At 36.0% G+C, this 24,974-nt stretch overlaps 2 protein-coding genes across 4 annotated transcripts in view; both read right to left on the bottom strand.

The window, feature by feature from the left end:
• ubash3bb (ubiquitin associated and SH3 domain containing Bb) overlaps positions 1 to 12,284 on the bottom strand; it is a 29,136-nt gene extending 16,852 nt beyond the window's left edge. The window contains exon 1 of one of the 2 annotated variants that reach the window (XM_052110022.1): positions 10,794 to 12,284. In XM_052110022.1, coding sequence (XP_051965982.1) covers positions 10,794 to 10,921 — 128 coding nt within the window. In that variant the 5' untranslated portion in view covers positions 10,922 to 12,284. The remainder of the gene's footprint in view (positions 1 to 10,793) is intronic. The other variant, XM_052110023.1, reaches the window with a different exon arrangement.
• Positions 12,285 to 12,584: 300 nt separating this feature from the next.
• Positions 12,585 to 23,586, bottom strand: gkup (glucuronokinase with putative uridyl pyrophosphorylase). 2 transcript variants are annotated; one of them, XR_007969007.1, is made up of 24 exons: positions 23,432 to 23,586; positions 23,057 to 23,163; positions 22,922 to 22,966; positions 22,636 to 22,789; positions 22,408 to 22,479; positions 20,975 to 21,063; positions 20,090 to 20,246; positions 19,580 to 19,657; positions 19,315 to 19,406; positions 19,084 to 19,189; positions 18,924 to 19,003; positions 18,759 to 18,827; positions 18,585 to 18,645; positions 18,453 to 18,469; positions 16,903 to 16,960; positions 16,725 to 16,817; positions 15,928 to 15,988; positions 15,654 to 15,767; positions 15,509 to 15,566; positions 15,320 to 15,388; positions 15,100 to 15,163; positions 14,859 to 14,930; positions 14,325 to 14,504; positions 12,585 to 13,757 (listed from the first exon to the last, which is right to left on the bottom strand). XR_007969007.1 is itself a non-coding variant. In XM_052110024.1 (23 exons), exons 1-23 carry the CDS (start codon positions 23,486 to 23,488, stop codon positions 14,418 to 14,420), a joined length of 1,860 nt encoding a protein of 619 aa, XP_051965984.1. In that variant the 5' UTR covers positions 23,489 to 23,586; the 3' UTR covers positions 13,829 to 14,417. The 2 variants fall into 2 exon arrangements, 1 of the variants encoding a protein (XP_051965984.1); XM_052110024.1 differs by lacking the exon at positions 12,585 to 13,757 and having other exon boundaries at positions 13,829 to 14,504.
• Between the last annotated feature and the right edge of the window lie 1,388 nt (positions 23,587 to 24,974).

Here is a 24,974-nt window from a genome sequence, read left to right as displayed (position 1 = left end):
GTGCTTACACTGTATTACACCATGTTTTGAGGTCAGTAACAGTGGAGAAGTTGTGTAAAAGGAGATGGTTTATAATGTGTTTCTATGAGCCACTGAAGGAACTGATAAAATGCGTGGGTGAGGTGAACATCACACTTTTCTCACGCTTCAGTGTCTCTTGCTCTGTTTTTCAGCATAAATCTAATTTTACAGTAGCTATGACATTTTTGACTACAACAAGTAAAACTTAAGTAACTAAACTGAATCAAAGTAGCCTTTATTGAATGACTCTTTGTAGTGGTTTACTGAATGGTGGAAAAAAAAAAAACTTTAAAAGTGTGAAGCTTTGGGACCTGGGTAGCTCAGCCAGTAAAGACACTGACTACCACCCCTGGAGTCACAAGTTCGATTCCAGGGTGTGTTGAGTGACTCCAGCAAGGTCTCAGAAGTAACCAATTAGGCCCAGTTGCTAGGGAGGGTAGAGTCACATGGGGTAACCTCCTCGTGTTCTAGTGTTCCTCCTAGTGTTTGCTATAATGTGGTTCGCTCTCAGTGGGGCGCATGGTGAAAAATTCTAAAAATTCAGTAAACGGAAACCAAAAACACATCGCATACTAACCTTATCTTTGTACAGTTACATTCAATATTACAAATTCTTGTGATCACGACATCACACCATGACACCAATAAACCCTGCAATCCAAATAAGGGATTTTATCACACAAAAAACATGTTAAATTTATGTTTACGTTTGGTGGCTAAACTTTTATTATAATGTGTGTTTTAACATTTATGGACACAATTTATTACCCCAATCACTTCCATTAAAAATGCATAACTGTAATCATGATTTTTGCTATTATTTTATTTTTTACAAATTCGGGCTGATTTTGTATAATAATTTTCTGTGGCAGGCAACAATATGCCACAAATGCTGTCACTTGAGCTTTAATTGTACTTAAACGGGAACATTCCTTTAATTAATGCTTTGCATAGATACAATTTCCATTTTACTATATGCTTGGTTTAGCTTTGGCGTGATGGTATGTGGCCTCTCCATGCTTGAGCATGCTCAGTAATGAGATAATGCGAGTAGCCGCTTGAACTCTTTAATCAAGTAAGTGTGTCACACCAGAAGCCACAAAAAACAAGCAGAATTATTCAGATCTGCACCTCTGTCCTCAGGTACAGTATCACCTTAATGTTTCCATTTCTCTCAGAAACTACATTGAGAACCAGATGTCACTTGAGGAAGAGGTAGCAAATTAAACAGCATTTGCATATCTGTTCCGTTCAACAATTAAACAAAGAGTGAACTGTGAAATGGTTTCTGTTCTGAAACCACATAAGTGTGAGACAATAACTGCAGTCACATGGGATTGTTGAGTGTGTGGGTCACACAGCCTGTTTGAGCAGGTCAACATAAGACCTCATTTAGCATCATTTCAACAAATACCAAAGAAGCGAAACCTCAGGATATAATAGGACTTCCCCTGAGTTCTTTTCTGCAACTGCCTCAAACAGGAAAGCATTTACTAAACAGCATGGTTAAGTTTGTGGACAACGGTCAGTCTGTATATTTTTACGCTGTGAACCCGACTGGCTGCTCTCTTAGAATAAAAGCTTGTTAATAAACAGAAGCAAAGATATGGCTCACCGCATTTCATAACATGCAAATAAATGATGGTTAATAACAAACTTATCAGTTCAAAGGTTCCATGAGCTGAGTGAAGGTTAAAACAAAATGTTGCAAGATGCACACAGGCCAGCAAACATCTTTAGTCTTTATTTTGAAGCAGGTGTCTCATATTTTAAACAACAGTGTAATAGAATCTTTTAATTATAAAGATTCATTAGAGTATCTCAGCAGATGCTCTAACGTATTAAACTATAAAGCTTTTAATCTAACTTAAACATTCAAACTGTTCGCAGGAGTCTTACACAAATGTTTAGACAACATCTGATATTTTTATAATAAAATGGCCTAGATCAATCATCTCAATCTACTACATACAGTGATACCCGATCACGAATATGCTACTGTGGTAACAAGTCTTAAATGCAAACCACAAACATCCCTATGCATAGTGCACTGTTACAGCACAAATCCTATTTCACGGCAATCTAACTTCATGGAAAAAGCTTTTGACACCATTAAATATTAACAACATGCATATTAAGCATGAAGCTTGGATGCGAACACATCCACCCTTCAAAGTTTAAAGTAGGCCTTAATACTTGAAGTCATATTTTCCAATAAAAAAAAATATGCATCTTAAATCAAGATAGAAGAAATGAACAACCACCCACACACCACACTCGCAGCCTTTCAGGTCTTTATGATGTCCCTTTTTATGCATTACAAGCTATTTCCTATTTGCTACCCCATATTACTCATGTTCATTTTGCTGAAGATACAGAGGGGTGAATCTTGACAAATTCCAGTGACACATGTGCTTAATTATGACTGTTCATATGGAAAGCTGTGATCAGCAAACTCTTCCTCTCTTTTTTTACTTGATTACACATCTACACATATTGTATATAGTTCAATTATAAATGGATAGAAATATCCAATATTCTCCTGGTCTGTGAGACATAAAATAAATATAAAGTAATTGAGAAAAAGGTTGCTTGGATCATTTTGTTTTGAGACTATTTATATATATTTAAAATAAACAAACAACATTAGATTGAGTGTAATCAATAATTTGACCACAAGAGCAAACCCTTTGTGATATGATTTAAAAGGAGATAATATCTGGATATTTACAGTGTCTTGATAAAGCTTTTGGGAAATGCCAAAACAGCATGTAGCAGCAACTTGTAAAATTTACCAAGGTTTACCTTTCAAGATAAAGGGATAGTTCACCCAAAAAGGAAAATTCTTTCATCATTTACTCACCCTGGCATCTTCCCAGATGTGTATGACTTTCTTTCTTCTGCTGAACACAAACAAAGACTTTTAGAAGAATATTCCAGTTCTGTTGATCCTCACAATACAAGTGAATGGTGATTAAAACTTTGAAGCCCAAAAAACACATAAAGGCAGCATAAAAGTAATTAATATGACTTTAGAGCTTAAATCCATGTCTTTTGAAGTGATAATACAGGTATAGGAGAGTAACAGATCAATACTTAAGACCTTTTTTTACTATAAATCTCCACTTTCACATTCTTCATTTGTTTTAAGCAATTCTCATTATTTGTGCATTTTGCCACCTAGTGAGCAGGGAGGAGAATTCATAGTAAAAAGGACTTTGATCCGAGAAGGAATTTATCTGTTTCTCACCCACACCTATCATAACATTTCAAAAGATATTAATTTAACCACTGGAGTCATATGGGTTATTGTTATCCTGCCTTTATGTCCTTTTTGGAGATTCAAAGGTCTGATCACCATTCACATTCATTGAATGGATTTACAAAGCTGAGATATTCTTCTAAAAATCTTTGTTTTTCAGCAGACGAAGGAAAATCATACACATCTGCGCAGTAAATTATGAGAGAAATATAATTTTTGGGTGAACTATCCCTTTAAAGCTGAAGTATGTAACTTTTTAGTGTAAAAATACTTCCTTCTATCCCAGCTTAATCTGTAGAGACAACTATAAGTCATTCAGAGGTAAATTTTTTCAAAAACTGGAAAAGCTTCGTCTCTGTGGCACTATGTCATTTCTGTGTTTGTTTAGAGCGATCCACTTAGACCTGTCCCAATAATGTTACTCAACCAATGGTGTGAGTTGGGGGCAGGACTATCTTGTAGTTTGAACAATAGCAGACAAGAGGCGTATTAAGAAATCTGTTTTGAAAACTTTTTTTTCTTTTTGCAATTCCGTTCGGTTGCGCTAGTGTCGCAGAAATTACATACTTCAGCTTTAAGATTTACTTAACAAAATTAAGATAAACTGCATTGTGGTTCTACAAATTCTGTTCCATTTTTTTATTCCACTGTAATGACGCATCAAACTGATTTCTTTCGACAAATCACTTTTATTTTGTCACACAGCTGACCAAACAGGCGTGAACACACCATCCACTCTGCTCTTTGGGGAAAATCCCACATCTCAGACCCCTGCTTCCTTATATTTCCTGTTTACAGACCTTCCGTTCAGCCTGCTCCTTTGCCAAGAAGCTAGAGAGAGTCATTGCAATCCGATATAACACTGCAAACAACTTCTTTCTACATGGAGATAACTAATGTCTCTGTTGGACGAATAACTATTTAAGTGCTGCACTATTGGCACTCAGCTCATATCAGTTGATCGAGATATGTTTTAATTAACAATTGAGGACAATAGTAATACATTTATAGATTTGTTTCAAATATAATACAAGTATTAAAATTGTGCTGTATTTTTATATCAAACCACGCTTTTATATAATTTACAGAAAAGGTTTGAGGTGAAAGGAAGTGGCAAAAAGGAAGTAGGTTGTGAGGAATATATATATATATATATATATATATATATATATATATATATATATATATATATATATTTAAGTTTATATATCATAGAATCATAGAATTCCTCTAAAGAAATCATCAATGAACAACCAACATAAACTGCCTGATTTACTCAATGACCATGTGTAACCTGGATGAGAGCATGTTAAACATTTTAGGGGCAGGGTTAGCTGTAAAAGTATCAGGCAGGACAAAAACAAAACCTTCATACTTCCTAAATAATAAAATAAGATCCTTCCTGAATTTAAGATCTTATAATAGGCTGAAATAATATTCCTATCTAAATATACAGTATACTGTAAATCAACAACAGCCCAAATGAATGTTATGAAGATAAGAAATAAAAATGCTTTCATGGATCAAAAACAAACTGGACATTATGAGTTTAAGCTGAGGAACATATTGGCCAACAGCCCCCTTCAATGAAACCAACAATCCTGTCAAACTTAAAGGGGAACAAAATATTTAGCATGTTTCTTAATGAAATGTTAACCAAGAATAGTAACATGTGAACTTAAGTTCCCTTTCATCCAAATGACATTTGGCACACTTCTCTGATAATGGGCTTCTCCTCCTCTATCTCTGAGCACGGAGTGCACTATACTGCCATAACAAGAGAAAATAAAGGACAAATTGTACAGCATGATTAAATATATCTACAACTACAATGACCTACAGAAAAGATGGATGAGAATGACATCTCATGATGAACAGTAAACACCTGCAAAGCTGCTACAGTTCAGTGACCTCATGTGCGTTGAGCAATGGATACAGTAATTACGGAGTTACTGTTTAATATTGAGGGCAGATTACAATCATCACAACATAAAAAAAAATACTGTTCACAGTGGTAACAAAGAAACTTTTAGTTTTTGATAATAATGTAATACTTATTTAAAGGGATAGTTCACTCACAAATACAAATTAGGTCATCATTTTCTATTTTCCAAACCTGTATGACTTTCTTCTGTGGATCTGCAAAGGAGAAGTTCAGCATAATATTGAGCTGCTTTTTCCATTCAGCCATAGTGGATGGCAACCAGAGGCCATCATGTGCCGTAAAGTACAAAAAAGCCCCATAAAAACATCATGAAATAGTCCATATATCTTATGCACTACAAGTTGTCTAAAGTCATTTGATAGCTTTGTGTGAGGTGCAGACTGAAATTGTAATTATTCATGGAAGACTTACCTTGAAACCCATAGAATGACTCTCATATAATGAATTTTTCTGTAACATAACGGACTTTTACATGGCACTTTCTACAAATTGCTGCAGTTTCTTGGTAAAAATGAACACTTGAGGCATTACAACAACTGTTCGTTTCATTCACTGTCACACAAATCACGAGTACAACGGCTGATTATGACTTCATAAACACACTCTTTTACTCACACTGCAGTGTTATGATGTCAAAATTATAACGCATTATTTGAAAGACAATACATTTTAACGCTTGTATTACAGACCCACCTACATTTACGCACTTATTCCAGTGTAATTGCCTTCTATGGTCAGGGGCGCTGTAAGTCTCTGGACCCTTATCTTACTGCATCCGTACTTGTTTTTTTTTCATGAAAAGTTATCATCATTAATACTAAACGTGAACGTAATCATGATTGCATGAAAAACTACATTTGAGATTGAAAAGTTCATAAAAATTATGTATATACTAGAAATAACTATACAATAAATGAATGTCATTTTAGTGAGTTGCAACTGTTTATATGATAGAAATATTGGATGTTTTATATTTTAAATGTTGATTCAATCAATTTTAACACTTAATAAAGCACCTAAAAGTGTCCATTCAACTTATGTGTCATATACCAAGTCTTCTGAATCCATACGATCACTTTGTATGATGAACAGACTGAATCTCAAATCAAATCATTAATAAAGTCCATAAACAGAGCTGAAATCCAATATGGCGGCTATGTATAACATCAAACCTTAATTGTTATTGAGTGTATCGTGACCAAACATCATGTTGTCATGTCGCAAGAACCAATTGTGTTCCACAGAAGAAAGTCATAGGGCTTTGGAACAACAAGAGGATGAATAATGACAGAATTTTCATTTTTGGTTCAACTATATTTTTAACATAGCACACAACCTTAAATAAGCCACAACACCTTTCCTAAACAAACATTAACATGGTGGCAAAGGGTGAAGCTGATTCCTCATGTATTTTCCAGAGGTTCAGTCAGAGGTAATGCTACAGCAGCTCCTATTCTGCCAAGTGCACAACCAACACAGATGGTGGACTCACAACTGAGAGACACGCACACACCACCACACACTGATACAACAAGCCCCTTATAAACAGTGGAGGAGTTGATTGGAGAATAGAAGAGTAGACCTTTTAAACAACAGCCTTTGTGGAGCGCACTCTTGTCTAAATGATGTGTCTGCAGAATTATTTATTTTTTTTCCCAGCATAGAGTCACTGTCTCTATTGATGCTATTGTGCTGGCCTACATCTGTTTCCTTAATCCCATCAGACACTGAGGGATCTGAGCCAAAGAGGATAGAAGAAGAAAATTGGGTTGATCTAACTGAAGATCAGCAAGACCAATAAACAGACACTATCCCACAAGCCCAAGTATAGCCCACAAGTACCAGCTGCCATCCCTGCCACACAGGAGACAGGGCAAGGGGGTGCACAGCTGTCAATCCAAAAATATACCCAGCCAACACCTGTAGGCCTATCAACAAATGTGCCATACCCACAGCAAGTGACAGGGACAACTGGCGGCCATTGAAGAGCTAGAGAGGACCACTTGAAAAACATCACATCAGAAATGTCAAATGGATCCACAAGCTGCAAAGGACAACAATGTGGCCTCTCAATACAGAAAACAGTCAGGATCTCTGTATTTATACACCAGATGTACAGAAGGCCATGGTCGCTCTCTCATCTCCTGTGCAGTGTGTCATATTTCAGGAAGGAAGTTGATGACATTTACACAACATGAGCCTGAGTCAAAACCAAATTGATAAAGTGTTTTTAAGTGCACAGACTGACTACTGGTAAATGTTAACTTAAGACAAGGTAGTAACAGTAACAAGTGTCCCTATTATCCCTTTCTTTATACAGTGCTGATATATGGATGAGCAAGAGTGTAAAGATGGCAGAGTGATGAACATATTGGTTTACTCAGACTTAAAGGTCATTTTTTACTCACCCTAATGTCACTCCAAACCTGAATTACTTTATTTCTTCTGTGGAATACAAAAAGTTAATTACAGGGTTTAATTGCCATTTAATGAAATTAAATATGCCGGTTACGTCAATCAAACCTCAATAGGTTCTCACATCTTGTGGCATCATGTCGCAAGAACCATTGAGGTTTAATTTGATTTGTGAGTGAATTATGAATACATTTTTTATTCTGTTTATCAAACAGTAAATGGCTTCAGAAGAATAAGAACATACAGCATTTGTCATTATGGAATCAGAAATGAATGGGGGCTTGGGGCAGAAAATGCCAGAATAATAAGTTCTTATGTGTTTTATCTGATATATTGCTTAATGTGCTATTCTAGGCATAAATATACATATTATTGCATGAAACATTAGAAGACTTTGAAAATTTGTTAATAAATAGGTTCAATTCAACATATTAATGATTAGAAAACATGTGCCCTCATAAAGGTAACAAACAGGTTCCCTGTTAATTATATCCAGAGGGCAAATATTATATATGGAAAAGTTATTTTTTTAACACTGAGACATTTAAATAGCTTTAACTTTAAATTCCACTAAATTTAATTGATTAATCATTAAAAAAGTTAGATTAAATTAAGTTTGTTAAAAATTACAGACTTCAATTTGATGGTAATTTTTGTATGAAAATATTCTTAAAAATACGCTTTTTTTAGTGCGAGTAAATAATGACAGTGAAAATCATTTACAAAACAAATGTTGTCTAATATATTTTTTTAAAGGTGAAATGCACAATATCTCAAATCTCTTCATTGTCACCAAATGAAATTGCAAAAAATATGACGGTTTTTAAGAACTTTACCCAAACACTTCCCCCTCTTTCATTGGTTGGACAAGCAGGTATTAATGCTGAAAATGCCTGCCATTCATTGAGGCAATGTCACGGATTGATCGGGATGCTCAAACAAACAGAGCAATGTTTCAAAAGCAGGACAGAGCCAAAGTGTTTAAAATTTTCAGGAAGTCAAAATACGAATGGGCCAGCTTACTTATAGTTGACTCTGCACATTAAACAAGAATGAGATATAATATTTTTACATTAAACAATTACACACGTAATTGCAAATCTGAGTGCACATCAACTGCATTAGTTCATTTTGAACAGCTGCATAGTTTTTGGTTTTCTCATATATGCACCAAAAGAAGAATAAAAAAAGAAGCACCTTGTGACTTGCAGATCATTCATGCTGTAATGAGCACAGATGTTCTCTCCCACATTACAGGACATATACCATCTCTTTACACTGAATGATGTTCCTATGTGACTGGGTCAGTATGTTGTAGTGTTGTCATGGTACCAAAATTTCAGTAGTCGATACCGATACCAGTGAAATGTTATGGTTCTCGATACCAATTTCGATACCACAGCAAAAAAAAAAGCTAATAAGATAATGTGCTACTGAAAACACCAGTTTAGTTATTTTGAATAATTTAGTAATTATTTTAATAATTATAGTTTTATAATTATTATTATTTTTCAGAACTCCAAGCTTTAAAGTTTAATTTAATTTCATCATCAAAATGCTGTCTAATCAATTAATTCTGAAAACTTTTAATAAGTGAAAATATAACTTTTTAACATTCTTTTTTTTTTTTACTTTTATTCAACAGCTGACATGCTTGTGATATATTGCTTATTATTATTATTAGTAGTAGTATCATTATTACAGTGAATATTACATTTTACTATACAGTGGTAATATATTTTTATTTCATTTATTCAATTTTAGGCAATTAGATTTTATTCTGAATTGTTCTTTTATTATGACGTGTGTTTTTTGCTCGAAGCTTCACTTTTCCGGATAAACAGTTCAGTGTGATCATTGAAGACTTTTAACTCACGTCTGAAATCTCTGTCCTTTGAGTCAAATGTTGGACACAGTTTTGGAGTGTTTGTGTATCAGATTACTGGTGTTTGTGTATGTGGTCATTTTGAAATGTAAGGTTTTAAATTGTATTACTGTGAAGCACTTTGGTCAACTCTGTTGTTTTAAAAGCTTTAAATAAATAAAGCTGAGATTAAAGAGCAAATGCTGTTTTAATTACATAAATATACAACCCCAATTCTGAAAAAGTTGGGACAGTATGATAAATGCTAATAAACACAAAAAGGAGTGATTTGTAAATTATATTCACCCTTTGCTATATTGAAAGTACTACAACTATGCATTATATGATGTCTTTACTTGTGAATGTCATTGTTTTTTAAAAATGCACAGTAATTTCAAATCAGATGATTACAACACACTCCAAAAAGTAGGGACAATCGAGTGTTTACCACTGTGAAACATCAGCATTTCTTCTAATAACACTTATTAAGCATTTGGGCACTGAAGACACAAGTCTTTAAAGTTTAAAAAGCAGAATTTTCCCCTAATCATTCATTATGCAGGTCTTTAGGTGTATAATTATATGTGGTCTTCGTTGCCATATTGTGTGCTTCATAATGCACCAAATATTCTCAATTGGAGATGGTCAGAACTGCAGGAAGGCCAATCTAGCACCCACACGCTCTGCTTACACAGCCATGCACTTGAAATCAGTAGTGGTTTGAACTTGTCCTGCTAGAAAATGCAGGGATGTCCCTGGAAAAACTGTGCTGGATGGCAGTATATGCTGCTCCAGATTTTTTACAGACCTCTCTGCATTCATGGTGTTCCCTCAGATGTCCGAGTTACCATTGCCATGGGCACTGACACACCCCTGGCCCATACAGACACTGGCTAATAACTCACTACTTGACTAAGCTTGACACACACACACATATATATATATATATATATATATATATATATATATATATATATATATATATATATATATATAGAGAGAGAGAGAGAGAGAGAGAGAGAGAGAGAGAGAGAGAGAGAGAGAACAAAAATGTTGAAGCCATCTCAGGATAATTTCTTTTTCTTTTTTTTTTTACAGTAAAAATGACTGAATGTATATGATAAAGGTTATTTACATTAAAAAAAGTTCCATTACAGGTTTGCTCAAAGATATGGCACAACTTTGGGGTGAAAGACTCGTTTCGCACATTGCCGCTATTTAAACCTTGATGATTTGGAAATAGTTGTATTAGATTTAGCCTATATACTGTATAATAGCCCACTTACGCTCTGTGCTGAGGAAATCCCATCAACAGCAGCACGTCCAAATTGGACCCATGTTTGACAGAGCCACAACTGTTCTGTCGAAGTCTGCGCGGAATAATCTTAGAGTAAAGATCCTCCTTTGATGCCATCCTTCACAGTCCCATTAAACGATACTGTCGTATGTGACAATAGTCGAAGACAACGCAGCTATAGGAAACATCTGCTTATTTGACGATTTACACTATGACTAAACCATAAGCGGTCCCTCCTCCCAGACATCGGCGGCGTATATTTGTTTACAGTAGTAGTGTGCATTATAAATATTAACAAGCCTGAAATAATTGCTCAAAACCACGTGAGCCGCCTACCTAGGCAGCATTTTTGGCAATAAAGACGAGTTCCAAGTCAGAACGCGACAGTTTGGACAAAGTAACCTTGATGTCCAAAAATGATGTCTAGGGGGGCGTTCACATCGAACAAGTCCCTTCGCTGAAAGAGAAGAGATGTGTCTCGAGACATGTTTTCAACAGCTGAAGTTCTTTTTAACTTGATAGGACGTCTATAAAAAACGCGGGACACTAAACAGCGAGACGTGGTGCAACGATCGGAGTCGTCCGTCTAGCGCATTTTGGGAAAATACATGAATAAGAGCGCGACGGAAGCATACATGTTTTTGGTGTGAATGGCCCCTAGGTAGGCATGTCACGAGGTTTTTATACACAACTTAAGTTAAAGCTATTCTGGTAAAACCCGTTAACCATTCACTGCTCTCCCATGTTTGCCAACACCACCACACAGTAACTGACCTGTTTTAGCTAGTCTACCTCATTTTCATAAAAGTCGAAGGATGATCAAAGTGTTCATGCTACACATTTTAAATGTAGATAAAAAAAAAATGAACATGGCGATAAAAATAACAATTGTGTAATAACAAGCAGCTCCACAAAATAACCCAGTACACATTATTAATCCAAAAGTGAAAATTCTCCATAATTTATTCCCCTCATGCACTTGTATGAAAGTGTATGTCTTTCTTCTGCAGAACACAAATCAAGTTTTTTTGAAAAATATCTCTGTGGTCCATATATTGCAAGTGAATGGTGGCCAGAAATCTGAAAGTCCAAAAAGCATGAAAAAGGCAGCATAAAAGTAATCCATACGACTCCAGGGGTTTAATCCATATCGTCAGAAACTATTATGTGTGGGTGAAAAACAGAAGTCCTTTTTTTACTCTAAATCTCCACTTTCTCGTTCAGATATGAAAGTGAAACTAAACAGGTACCACATGTGACTTTCAGATGTAAAAGGGAAAGTGGAGATTTGGGTAAAAAGGACTTACATTTATATCACTTCTGAATACATGGATTATTTCTATGTTTCCTTTATGTGATTTTTGGCGCTACAAAGGTTTGATCACCATTCTCTTGCATTGTAAGTGTGTGGGTAAGAAACAGATTGATATTTAAGTCCTTTAATTTTTTACTAAAGTTCCACTTTCACATTCTTTTTTGTTTTTGGTGATTCCGCATCTGAGACCATCAATCCATGCATCTTATCACGCGGCTTGTTACCGCGGAGACATAGCGCGTGTGGAGGCTCCACGCTATTCTCAGCGGCATCAACGCACATTGTGCAAATTGCCACCTATTGAGAAAAAATAGACTTAATCTGTTTCTCACCCATACCCATCATATTGCTTCTGTAGACATACTCTGGTGATCAAAAGTTTGGAATAATGTACAGATTTTGCTCTTATGGAAAGAAATTGGTACTTTTATTCACCAAAGTTGAATCACAATGTATAGTCAGGACATTAATAACTTGAAAAATTACTATTACAATTTGAAAAACTACTTCAAAGAGTTCTCATCAAAAAATCCTCAACATGTAGCAATGACAGTTTTGCAGATCTTTGGCATTCTAGCTGTCAGTTTGTCCAGATACTCAGGTGACATTTCACTCCACACTTCCTGTAGCACTTGCTATAGATGTGTCTTGTCTGACACGTCACACACACCTTACAGTCTAGCTGATCCAACAAAAGCTCAATGGGGTTCAGATCCATAACACTCTTTTCCGATTATATGTTGTCTAATGTCTGTTTCTTTGCCCACTCTCTTTTCTTTTTGTTTTTCTGTTTCAAACGTGTTTTTGCAATTCTTCCCATGAGGCCTCCTGAGCCTTCTCTTTACTGTTGTACATGAAACTGGTGTTGAGCGGGTAAAATTCAATGAAGCGGTCAGCTGAGGTCATGTGAGGCGTCTATTTCTCAAACTACAGACTCTGATGTACTTATCCTCTTGTTTAGTTGTACATCTGGACTTCCACACCTCTTTCTGTCCTTGTTAGAGACAGTTGTCCTTTGACTTTGAAGACTGTAGTGTACTCCTTTGTATGAAATCTTCAGTTTTTTGGCAATTTCAAGCATTGTATAGCCTTCCTTCCTCAAAACAATGATTGACTGATGAGTTTTGAAAGCTGTTTCTTTTTTGCCATTTTTGACCTAATATTGACCTTAAGACATGCCAGTCTATTGCATACTGTGGCAACTCAAAAACAAACACAAAGACAATGTTAAAATTTATTTAATGAACCAAACAGCTTTCAACTGTGTTTGATATAATGGCAAGTGATTTTCTAATACCAAATTAGCAATTTATCATGATTACTCAAGGATAATGTGTTTGAGTGATGGCTGCTGGAAATGGGGCCTTTCTAGATTTGATCAAAAACAACTTTTTTCAAATAGTGGTGCTGTTTTTCACATCAGTAATGTCCTGACTATACGTTGTGATCAGTTGAATGCCACTTTGGTGAATTAAATTACCAATTTCCTTCCAAAACAGCAAAATCTGTACATTATTCCAAACTTTTGAATGCCACTGTATATTTAACCACTTGAGTCGAATGGATTACTTTTACGCTGCCTTTGTGTTCTTTCGGAGCTTCAAAGTTCTTGCCACCATTCACTTGTGTTGATGGGACCTAGAGAAATGAGATATTCTTCTAAAAATCTTTGTTTGTGTTCAGCAGAAGAAAGTCATACACATCTGGGATGGCATGAGGGAAGTAAATTATAAGACAAATAAATGTTTTGGTAAACTATACCTTTAATTTGTACTTACATATGTAATTACAATCTTATATGAACACTTATAAGGCATGACCCAAATTATATATTTGATTTATTCACATTTTAAAAAAAAATCATTAGAAAATTAATAACTTGATAAAATCAGAGATATACATTGTTTGTTATATAACAGTTAATTATTTAGGAAGAACTGAAATGTATAATTAAGATAAAAAAAGCAGCAACAGAAAAAAGGAAAAGAAACACTTTTGCCACCAAAGTTTGCACAAATCTTTTTTACAACATGGGCAGGGCAGGATGGGTGTGAAAGGCTACCATTAAAAGTCAATTGTTTCTCATTTCTATTTCAAATGTACAACAATTGTAGCCCCTCCCACTACCATCTACCTCTAAACAATGATGAAGACCTGTGCTGTGAATTGAGTCAGAAATAGGACACCAATGCCACATTCACTTACAATTAAAAACAATCCAAAAGAGGTATGTCCCTCTCTAGAGTCATCACAGCTTCTTAAACAAATCAGGAAACTCTTTCTTTGTTCAGCGAGTAATCAGTAATGACCTTGCACTGAAGGATCATATGGCATGATAAGACAAAACACACAACCAGCCACTTGAAAAGCTTTCTTCATCTCCACCTAGTGGCAAAATAAGCACAACATGATAAAGAAATGTTTAAGGTACAAAAAAGATTGTGTTCATTATAACTGACAATTTTGGTTTTATAAAATGTCTTTATTTGTTTTTAGTGTTAAAGCATGTTGCAGAATTCAGAAGTTAATTGATAAATCATACTTTCAACACTTTTGCAAAAAATTTATTTGCTGTGAAAATTACAGCAAATTCGACATCTCAAACTTAATTTCAGTTCTTAACTTAAATTTATTCTGGTGGCCCATTCTAAGTTGTTGTTTCGTTATTACAGTAATTCAGACAGGAACCAAATTTATTAACAGACAAACATTAAATTAGAGTCAAAAGACTAGCCATACCAGCCGTTCAGGGTCCATACACAAGCCCACCACAGCGCCACCACTGCCAGGCAATTTCACTGCAGATCCAAACTACACAGACAACAAAGAAAATATGCCTTAAAATGCTGCTTGCTTCATGGATGTTAAATGAATGCATTAGAAGCAAATTTATGGAATCTGTCAAGGAACCAGACCAGTAACATTTAAGAGAGAAGCTTGGTAAATGATGCATCTGTTCTCCTAGTATTCATTTACTAACCTGTCTCGCAAGCTGTACCATTTTCAGATTTCCTGGGCCCAAACAGTCATCAGTATACACGGACCTGATGGGAAAATGGCAAGTTAACCAACTATACCTACAGTATCTTGCTATTTATAAATCACTTCATAACCCACAGATTATGGGCATTATTTGAGAGTCTGATGGATGGACTCAGTAGGCTATTAATATTTAAGTATAAGGGACTTGAAGAGCATACCGCCTAAGCTCAAAGTTTTCATCCATGAGCTGAGAAAGTCTAGGCCAGTCCTTACACTGGAAGGCAGCCCTGCATTCAGTGAGAAAATCATCTTAAAACTTCACCAGTCATTGACCACTAGTTAACCAATACTTGGTGCTATAATATAACACAGACAGGTTGATGTGCTATGCACAAAGATGAACCAACCTGGCTTGATCTGTGAGGTCAGCAAATGACTTCATTGCTTCAACAACAACAGATTCACCTTTTTGGAAAGGAGAAGGTTTACAAAAAGACATGCATATCAGACATAAACCATAGATAACTAGCATTTAAACAGAGTAGATTTTACCATTCAGCCAGCGCTGTCTAACATTACTATGAATCCGTCCAGAATCGCTTGGATCACCCAAGTAGGCCAACCAAAATAAGGGGAGATCGTTCATTTCCAAGGGAATGTAATCTCCTTTGGAAAAGAATGGAGAATTTCAGTCATGTAGCCTTGTGAGCAAAGTTTCAGTAAGCAAAATGCCCTTATCCACTGCAACACATCTTAATAGTAATTCCAAAAATGAAAAATGCAGTTTATTGTGTGCCTCAAAAATACTTTGGTTTAAAAACTGTACCATAACCCCGCTCATCCATAAGCTGTTTGTTGAAGTCCATGTAAACCAAGCCTTCATAAACCTATATTAAAAGTTATAATAGTGAGACAAGAATGTTCCACAAAGTGTGGGTCAGATTAAAGGGATCGTTCACCCAAAAATCTAAATTCTTTTATCAATGTACTCACCCTCATGCCATCTCATGAGGGTGAGTGTATGACATTCTTTCTTCAGCAGAACACAAATATCTCAGCTATGTTGGTCCATACAATGCAAATGAGTGGTGATAGCTCAGCAAATCACATAAAAGGAAACGTAAAAGTAATCCATACGACTCCAGTGTTTAAATCCAAATCTTCAGAAGCAATATAATACACCTATTATTTAACAGAACAATATTTAAATATTTTTTTACTGTAAATCTCCACTATAATTTTCAGACATGAAAGTTAAACTAAACTGACTCCACATGTGACTTTCAGATGTTAAAGTGAAAGTGGAGATTTAGAGTAGACAAAGTACTTCAATCTTGATCTGTTTCTCACCCACACCTATTATATTGCTTCTGAAAAAAAAATATTTAATCACTGGAGTCATATGGATTACTTCTACGTTTCCTTTATGTGATTTTTAGAGCTACAAAAGGTCTGTTCACCATTCACTTGCATTGTGAGGACCTACAGAGCAGAGATATTCTTCTACACATCTTTGTGTTCTGCTGAAAACAAAGTTATACACATCTGGGATCACATGAGGATGAGTAAATGATGAGAGAATTTTCATTTTTGGGTGAACTATACATTTAATATCTGACATACCTGCACAACTCTGTCCTGTAAACCAGCTGTGATGAAGAGCTCATCGGTCTCAACACTGAGGATGAAGTTTGCTCTGACTGGTTTAGGAAGATCCTGAAAAAGGTCAAAGAATGCAAGTAAACAGTTTATTTCAACATAACATAAATGGGCTCTGATTTGTGGTGAATGATGAACATACATTGTCTGTGATGTTGTAAAACTTCATCAGGCACTTCAAGGTGGCCGACACGATTGCACTTAAAACACACAAAATGTGAATATCTATATGTGTCCTTAAAAAGGATAGTTCACCCAAAAATAAAATTTAACATTTATCACCCTCATGCCATCCCAGATGTATATTACTTACTTTCTTCTGCAGAAAACAAATGAAGGTTTAGAAAAATCTCTCAGCTCTGTAGGTCCATACAATAACATGTGAATGGTGATCAGACCTTTGTAGCTCCAAAAATCACAAAGTCAACATAAAAGTAATCCATACAACTCCAGTGGTTTAATTTACATTTATGCATTTGGCAGACACTTTTATACAAAGCAACTTACAGTGCACTTATTACAGGGACAATCCCCCCGGAACAACCTTGCTCAAGGACACAATGGTGGTGGCTGTGGGGATTGAACCAGTGACCTTCTGATTAACAGTTATGTGCTTTAGCCCACTACACCACCACCACCACTCTCTGTCACACCATGTCTTTAATAGGTGTGCATGAGAAACAGACAATATTTAAATAAATTTTTTACTCTAAAATCTCCACTTTCACCACATGACTTTCAGATGTAAAAGTGAAAGAGGAGATTTAGGGGGGGAGGAAAGAACTTACATTGTGATCTTTTTTTCACCTATTATATTGCCTCTGAAGATATGGATTTAACCACTGGAATTTTATGGATTACTTCTATGTTTCCTTTGTGATTTTTGGAGCTACAAAAGGTCTGATCACCATTCACTTATAATGTATGGACCTACAGAGCTGAAATATTCCTTTAAAAATCTTCATGTGTGTTCTACAGAAGAAAGAAAGTCACATGCAGTTCTGTTCAAAAGTTTTAGGCACTTAAGATGTTTCACAAAAACATTTGTCATAAGATAGTTATGTATATCTTCAGCTTTAGTGTGTCAATAGGAAATATAAAATGTTAGACTCTCAAACATTACTTTTGCAAATAGAAAAGCTTAGAATAGAAGAACAGGAAGCCCTGCAACAGATGTCATGGCCCCCACGGAGACCCCCTCTGAACATTGTGTCAGTCTGAGATAACATAGAAGAATTGTGGCATCTTATCAGCCAACCAAGAAAAACTGTGTCCAGGTGTACCTAGGAGAATTGGTGCTGTTTTAAAGGCAAAGGTGTTCACACCGAATATTGATTTAGCTTTTTTTATGTTTACTGGACTTTGTAGGACATAAAGTGATAAATGAAACTATTTTTGAATACATCTTCACTATGCAACATTTTTCAAAAGTACCTAAAAGTTTTCCACAGTACTGTACATCTGGGATGTCATGAGAGTAAATGATGAGAGAATTTGAATTATCTCTTTAAAAATATTTTTGGAAACCAAGCTCCCACTTCCATAATAAAACCCTAAACATAGCTCTAGCATATCAACTTGAATTATGTTTATCACGGTTTTAAAGTCTAAAGACAAAGGCATGAATGAGTTTTGGATTAACTGCTAAATGACTGCCATTTTGCCAGTGTTTGATAATCCAAGTCTACTTACCTACTACCAGCTAAACCCTAGAAACCAGAGAAATACAGTACATTGTTGATTTATCAAGACAACCAATACAGTTCCATTTTTATAATGTTGATTCCAGACAAGCGACTGCAAATATTACTGGTAAAGTCTTACCACTTGCCGAGGAATGTTTGTGTCATACTTCAGAGTAAAATTCTGCTTGGACAGAGCAATGCTGTAAGTATAAAAGGAGAACAGATAGAGTACATAAGTCAGTCTCTTAATCATTTCATTTAAACATAAGTGTACTAGAATTATTCAGTTATGTCTGTTTGCGGAGTATCTCACCCTTGCTCAGAGCAGAACTGGAAAAACTTTTTACAGGTGGCTTGCAGAAGTCTCAGACCTCCCAAGTACCTGGAATTTAAAGATAAATAAATGAATAGAAATAAAGGCAAATTACATCACTCCTAAAAATGCACAAATATGAAGCCATAAAAACCAAAGGCAAACCCTTCTTTACGACTAATCCGAAAAAGATCCTGCATGCTTCCAAACTCTGTTGGGTCGTTCAGAGGATGAGGTAAAAGGACCTTAATGAAACCAGCAATATGAGTGAATAACAGTGCTTACCTCATGACCTTAACAATTGATCTCAATCTTTTTTATTTACCAGAGTCTGGCTTTCCATGAGTGTGACCTCAGCCCAGAAGTTAGCGATGGTCAAAGCAATGGTTTTCCCATTGAAACCATCAGACGGGTTCCCCATGAGTCCAACCCTAAGTCAACAAACAGCGTGGCAATACATAGCCATGTACAGACATCAAAAACAGGAAGGCTACTTTTTTAGTGTGAATGGTTGATATTTCTTTGATATGTGGATAGCTAATGTGTTCTGCCTGACCTGGCATATGAGCGGCATGTAATAGGTTTAGATGGAGATAACTGTTGCTTTGAAGAATAGTGAGCAAGCCATTTCGTGTAATCAGACAGACCCTGTAACAACAGCTGTTAAAATGCTCACTACGCATTAAAACAAAAGTCAGGCATAGAATAATGTAGTATATGAATATTATACAGTATAATTATTATTTATATACTCAGAGTATGTCAAATACATTAAATCATATTAATATATACCTATCACATTATGTTAAATTTACACCCACCACTTGTCCAATTAGTTGAAAACCTGTTGGTAGCTTCATCCCATAAACAGGCACTTTCTCCTCATTTACAAGCCATTCCTAGAATCAAAGAAATCATGACATATTTGAAGTGTAGGTTAAATCATTAGGCGTAACATTTTAAGAGAAGCAAATTCAAGGGCACGAGTTCTCATTAATAAGTTAAAACTACAGTGTGTAATTTCTTCAATTTTCAAATCATTTTTCCTTTCTATGCGGAGTAGGTTAATGTAAGCCAATTGTAGGTCGATTTCATCGAAAAGTGTAAAACTGAGGCACTATCAAAACCTTCCTCTGTAAGTTTGAAACAGCAACATTGGCTTGACCAACTGAGTGAGTTTGGGGTGGGACTGTTTATACAACCAATGGAAGATGAGGGTATTTCTGGAATCTGTTTGAAAACATCAACTAGTCTTGCAATTAAATTTGGTGATGCTAGAGGCAGAGAAATTACACTCTTCAGTTTTAAGCAGAGACAATTTAAACACTGACCCAAAACATGCCAAAGGTTCTATCTTTAACGTCTGGATGATTGCAGAGGAATTCTGAGATGTATGGTAAGGACTCTTTGCGTAGGCAGTAGAATACCACACTGGCAAGGCGAGATGCAGTGACGCCCTCCTGAGGCTTCTCAAGGAAGCGCATGACTCTGGTATGCACATAGTGTGAGACAGAATCCACTTGTTAGACATTTTAGATTTATCAAATGAGCTACTTTTTCCAATGTCACCACAAAAGTTGCTTTCAAACTAAATTAACCACAGTTTTCTGTTTAGAGATCATAAGTGAACACCCTGTTTTGAAAGTTCCACTAAATCTGCTCTGGCAATATCCCTTAATGAAAATTTGTGACTTTGCCTGAAAAGTTCAGTTTTGATGCAATGTGTGAACAACACCTTAAGATTGGAGGTTTGAGCACGACTCGGAACAGAGTGGCAGCAACGGCAGCACTCCCATACATACTGTAAATCTGTGTTTGTTTACATCTGTCATGTGCCTCCTAGAACAAGGGATTGTGTTTCCACTTGAGTTTGTGATCAAATCGACTTGACAGTCGTTTAGTGTGTGATGCCCAGTTTTTGTCTGTAGCCATTTACAGTCAGTAAATGTTTGATACGGAGTAGTTTTAGATTACATTTTAGAAATCCAGCTTGAAGAGAATCTCTTTATCCGAGTAGATGAAGAAATGAGTCGAATGATAAAATAACTACATCTCAGAGTTTAATGGCATTTTGGTATTGATGTGTGAATGGTACCAAAGTGGGAAAAAGACAGAAGGATGTTGCATTTGAGAATAGCAGTAAAGGCTACCCGTAAATCCAACAAATTTACAGCAGTTTAACGGGTTTCATGTGTGAAGTGGCTAATGTGTCTTACCGATGAGTGTTTGGACAAACTTCAACAATTCCTCTGGAGAAGCTCTTCTCCCCAGACTCCAACTCATAATATATAGCAAGTTCTCCAGGCTAAAGAATCAGAAATGAATGAGAAACCATTTAAAGAAATAAACTTTTCTTTAGGTGATGAGTTCACGGCAGTTTTTGACCACTTTGAATTAAATGAATAATTAATCACAGAATGTATTGTGACATGTTAAATGCATAAAAAAAATTAGATTGTTATAGCATAATGATGAAACCATCTTTTAAAGCAAGAGTGGGGATCCTTTATCCTTTTAAGGGACATTCAAGCGTTTACAAAATTATTCACGGGCAATACAATTGTGTGCAATTTTGGATTGAAATTAACGTACGCATTCCGTTACGTAATCATGCACCAATATTTTTTTATAAAAGTCTTTCCATTTACAATATTTTTTACAGTTAAAGGGATAGTTCACCCAAAAATGAAAATTCACTCATCATTTACTCTCCGTCATGCCATCCCAGATGTGTATGACTTTCTTTATTCTGCAGAAAACAAATTATAATTTTTAGAAGAATATTTCAGCTCTGTAGGTCCATACAATGCAAGTGGATGTGATCAGCACTTTAAAGCTCCAAAAAGTACAGACAATTGTACCAAAAGTAATACATTCGACCCCAGTGGTTAACTTAATGTCTTTTAAAGCGATAAGTTTTAAAGCGCTTTGGTTGAGAAACATCAATATTTAAGTGCTTTTTACTATAAATGTTTACTTATGGTTTCTCTCCGATTGCATCCATGAGGGGAATCAGTTCATGCTGCCTCTTGCAGCATGAACTGAGATATTCTTCGATAAATCTTTGTTTGTGTTCAGCAGAAGAAAGAAAGTCATACACATCTGGGATGGCATGTGGGTGAGTAAATGATGAGAACTTTCATTTTTGGGTGAACTAACCTGTGAGGAGGAGGAGGGCATGGTTGGGTTGTGAGGATGCACGCTCGGTGCAGAGTTGCCCAATAAGCGGGAGAGAGATAAGGGAGGAGCAGGAGATGCCAGAGAGAGAGAGAGAGAGAGAGATAGAGAGAGACAGAGAGATAGTCTGTGTGTTTTCTGGTATGTTTAAGTTCCTTTGCATCATTAAAGTTTATGTTGACTGCTCAGCTGGTTCCCGCCACCTCCTTTCCCATCCTTGAACCGTGTTACATAACCCTTTAATGGAATCAAGGCCATTTTTTTGCTTTACAGATTATTCTTTGAATGGCCTCGTGGGCCGGGTAAAATGATCTCACGGGCCTTATTCCACCCTGAGGTCTGACATTCCCTACCCTGTTGTAAGATAAGAATAAATACTGTTGTTAATATACAGGATGAGTGGACCACTGGTTGGATCATGGTTTATGACATCTTGTCCACTGAATCAACATGTTTGATGATTATCTCTTACCTTAGATCTAAAAAAGCGAATGACCTGTGCAATATCAAAGTTCTGATCAGCACAAAGCATGTCTCCTGCAATCTGTAAATGCAAAATATGATTACACAATTCAAAATAGCCCAGTCAAAGGCCATCAAAGAGATGAAAGTTTGAGGAAATGAGATCTGGAAAATGGTTCTACTACATGGATATTAATACACATTATGTAAAGATTAATAGCTAGATGTTGCATCTTACCACCATGATGTCATCTTGTAGCTGCCGGCTTCGGATGGCCAACTCAAGGTCTGCCACAGCCCCAAGCCGGTCATCTAAAGTCGTGCTGCCATCATTCACAACATTCTGCAACGGAAAGTCATTTGCTGTTGCCCACCGTTCATAATGCTTGTATCTGAAATTAATGCAATTTTATGGTTAGTATAGTTTGAAAGATGTTTGAAATGGCTACTAAAACATACCATTCATTATGCACTAATTTACACCAAGGGAAAAGTAAATAAATGACACAACAAAAACGACTTACTTGTCAGCATTCGTGACCAGATGGACTTCACTGAAGAGCTGACGCCTATAAGAGAATATGCAGTTACACAGTTTGCATGGAAAACACCATTAACAATCCCTCTAAAAGTACACCACAACAAACATAATGACTCACGTGTTGACGATTTCCCACCAGAAATCCAATATTTTCTTTCCTCCGACTCCAGGTAACAGAGCTTTGGGCACTCCAGTCAAATGAGAGTACAGACCTGTAACATCGCTCTAGCGACACATGGACATTTTTAAGTAATCTGAACATGCTCGATTGACAAACTACTTGATGAGTATCACATTTGCTCCACTAGGTGTATTTTTTATGTTTTCTTTTTAAAATGATGAATTCGTGAACAGACAGCATCAATACGCAAAACAACACAGTACGATATTAACAAGAACTGACACGTTCAAGATTCGTTCACACGAGCCCTTAGAAATGTTAAGAACCCCGTTCACTGCAGTTCAAAGAAAACATATATGGTTGTTGATTTACCTTAATCTGTATCTCTAAAACCGTACCGTGCCCTGCAACTAACAGGATGCAGATCATTGTTCTGGCTTGTTATTTATTTGAAATAGCGATGCATAATCCTTCTAACACAGAGAAGCTTGAAAGTCCGGAGTGCAAGTGTGTGAATCGCGTCACTGATCGCCCAGTGCAAGTCGTTAAAGAAACATGCTCACAATTTAATTTCAATGTTCATGAATTAGGACCATGTCTCTTTAAGGGGGCGTTCAGACCGCCCTTGCTGTTTTTCCAAATGTTTTTTATGCCATGACTGGTGCAGTGTCGCAAGCCGTTTTGGAATTTAAAGCTTTTGTCTAACTATCCATACATATATTTTAGATATCTAAAATTGCATTTTGACGAGGTATAATGACGACAATTATAATTTGACTTGTCAAAATGGTATTTTGCAGTATCTGCAATTATAATATGTGTGGCGTTGCCAGCTTAGCGCTGTAAAATTGCTGGACACCTGTCAAAGACCTAAAAACGTGTTACTGACCATCACACAAGAAATACAACATATCATTTATAATTGTTTACTCAATGACTCATTATTATGAGTCACTGACAAATTACACCACAAAATTTAATTGAGAAACCTTTTAAAAATCTAGTTTAAAACACTTATGTCATATTCTCAGAAATGTAATCTTTGTCCAACTTGGTTTCCTTTAATATAGCTAATGCTATTAAAAACCTTAAATATAGTAACGAGTACAAGTTCGGAGATGGAGAGCAGTGATGCAGTCAAGTAAGGCTCTTTATTTCTCTGCCTTCAACACTCTGCGAGCACTCTCCTCGGTGCTTTTCTCAGTTCAATCATATCAGTGTCACACAAACTTTATCAACAAATGTCTATTGATTCTTCAGCTTCACAATAAAATAAAACAGTCAATAAGACACACGGTCACTGGTCACTCGTGTCGTTCTCTCTCTCCCCCCTCTGGCGGTGGTGTGGCTGTATGTGCCGCTCATCTCCCCTCGTGCTAGAGACAGGCGTTAGTCATAATTGAGCTCGGGTGTAAGCGCCCTTACCGTTTTCTCTCTCTCAGGACGGGCGCTCGACCATGCCCCCGCTGCCACAAATATCAATATTTTTTCGCAGGGTTACTCCACATGAATAAAATGTGCCATTTCATATATGTAAAAAATATCAGGTGTTTTTAAACATCTTCCTTTCTACATCGGTTGACTGCGGAGCGCTCCAGTTTCTCCTATTCATTTTGATAGAAGAGGCCCATCTATACTAAAGTCTCAGTATCAATGTTTATCTCAGCAAACGAAATACTGACAAAACACTATTTTACTGTTTTATAGTTTGTATGGTCAACATAAACAATATGTACTGGATACCTACTGTACATGTTGGTTAAACCCAAAGATTTTGATTTGGTGGACAAAAATAATTAAAACATTTGAATCATAGTTTAAAACAAATGTTTCACTGTTTATTTTATTTTTTTTTAAAGAAATTACAATAAAATATTATTCTGCACTAGACATGCCAACATTTCTTTTGTCAGGA

The sequence above is a fragment of the Xyrauchen texanus genome, chromosome 38 (assembly GCF_025860055.1).
Source record: "Xyrauchen texanus isolate HMW12.3.18 chromosome 38, RBS_HiC_50CHRs, whole genome shotgun sequence".
Taxonomy (NCBI): Eukaryota; Metazoa; Chordata; class Actinopteri; order Cypriniformes; family Catostomidae; genus Xyrauchen; species Xyrauchen texanus.
This window is presented reverse-complemented; position numbering and strand designations above follow the sequence as displayed.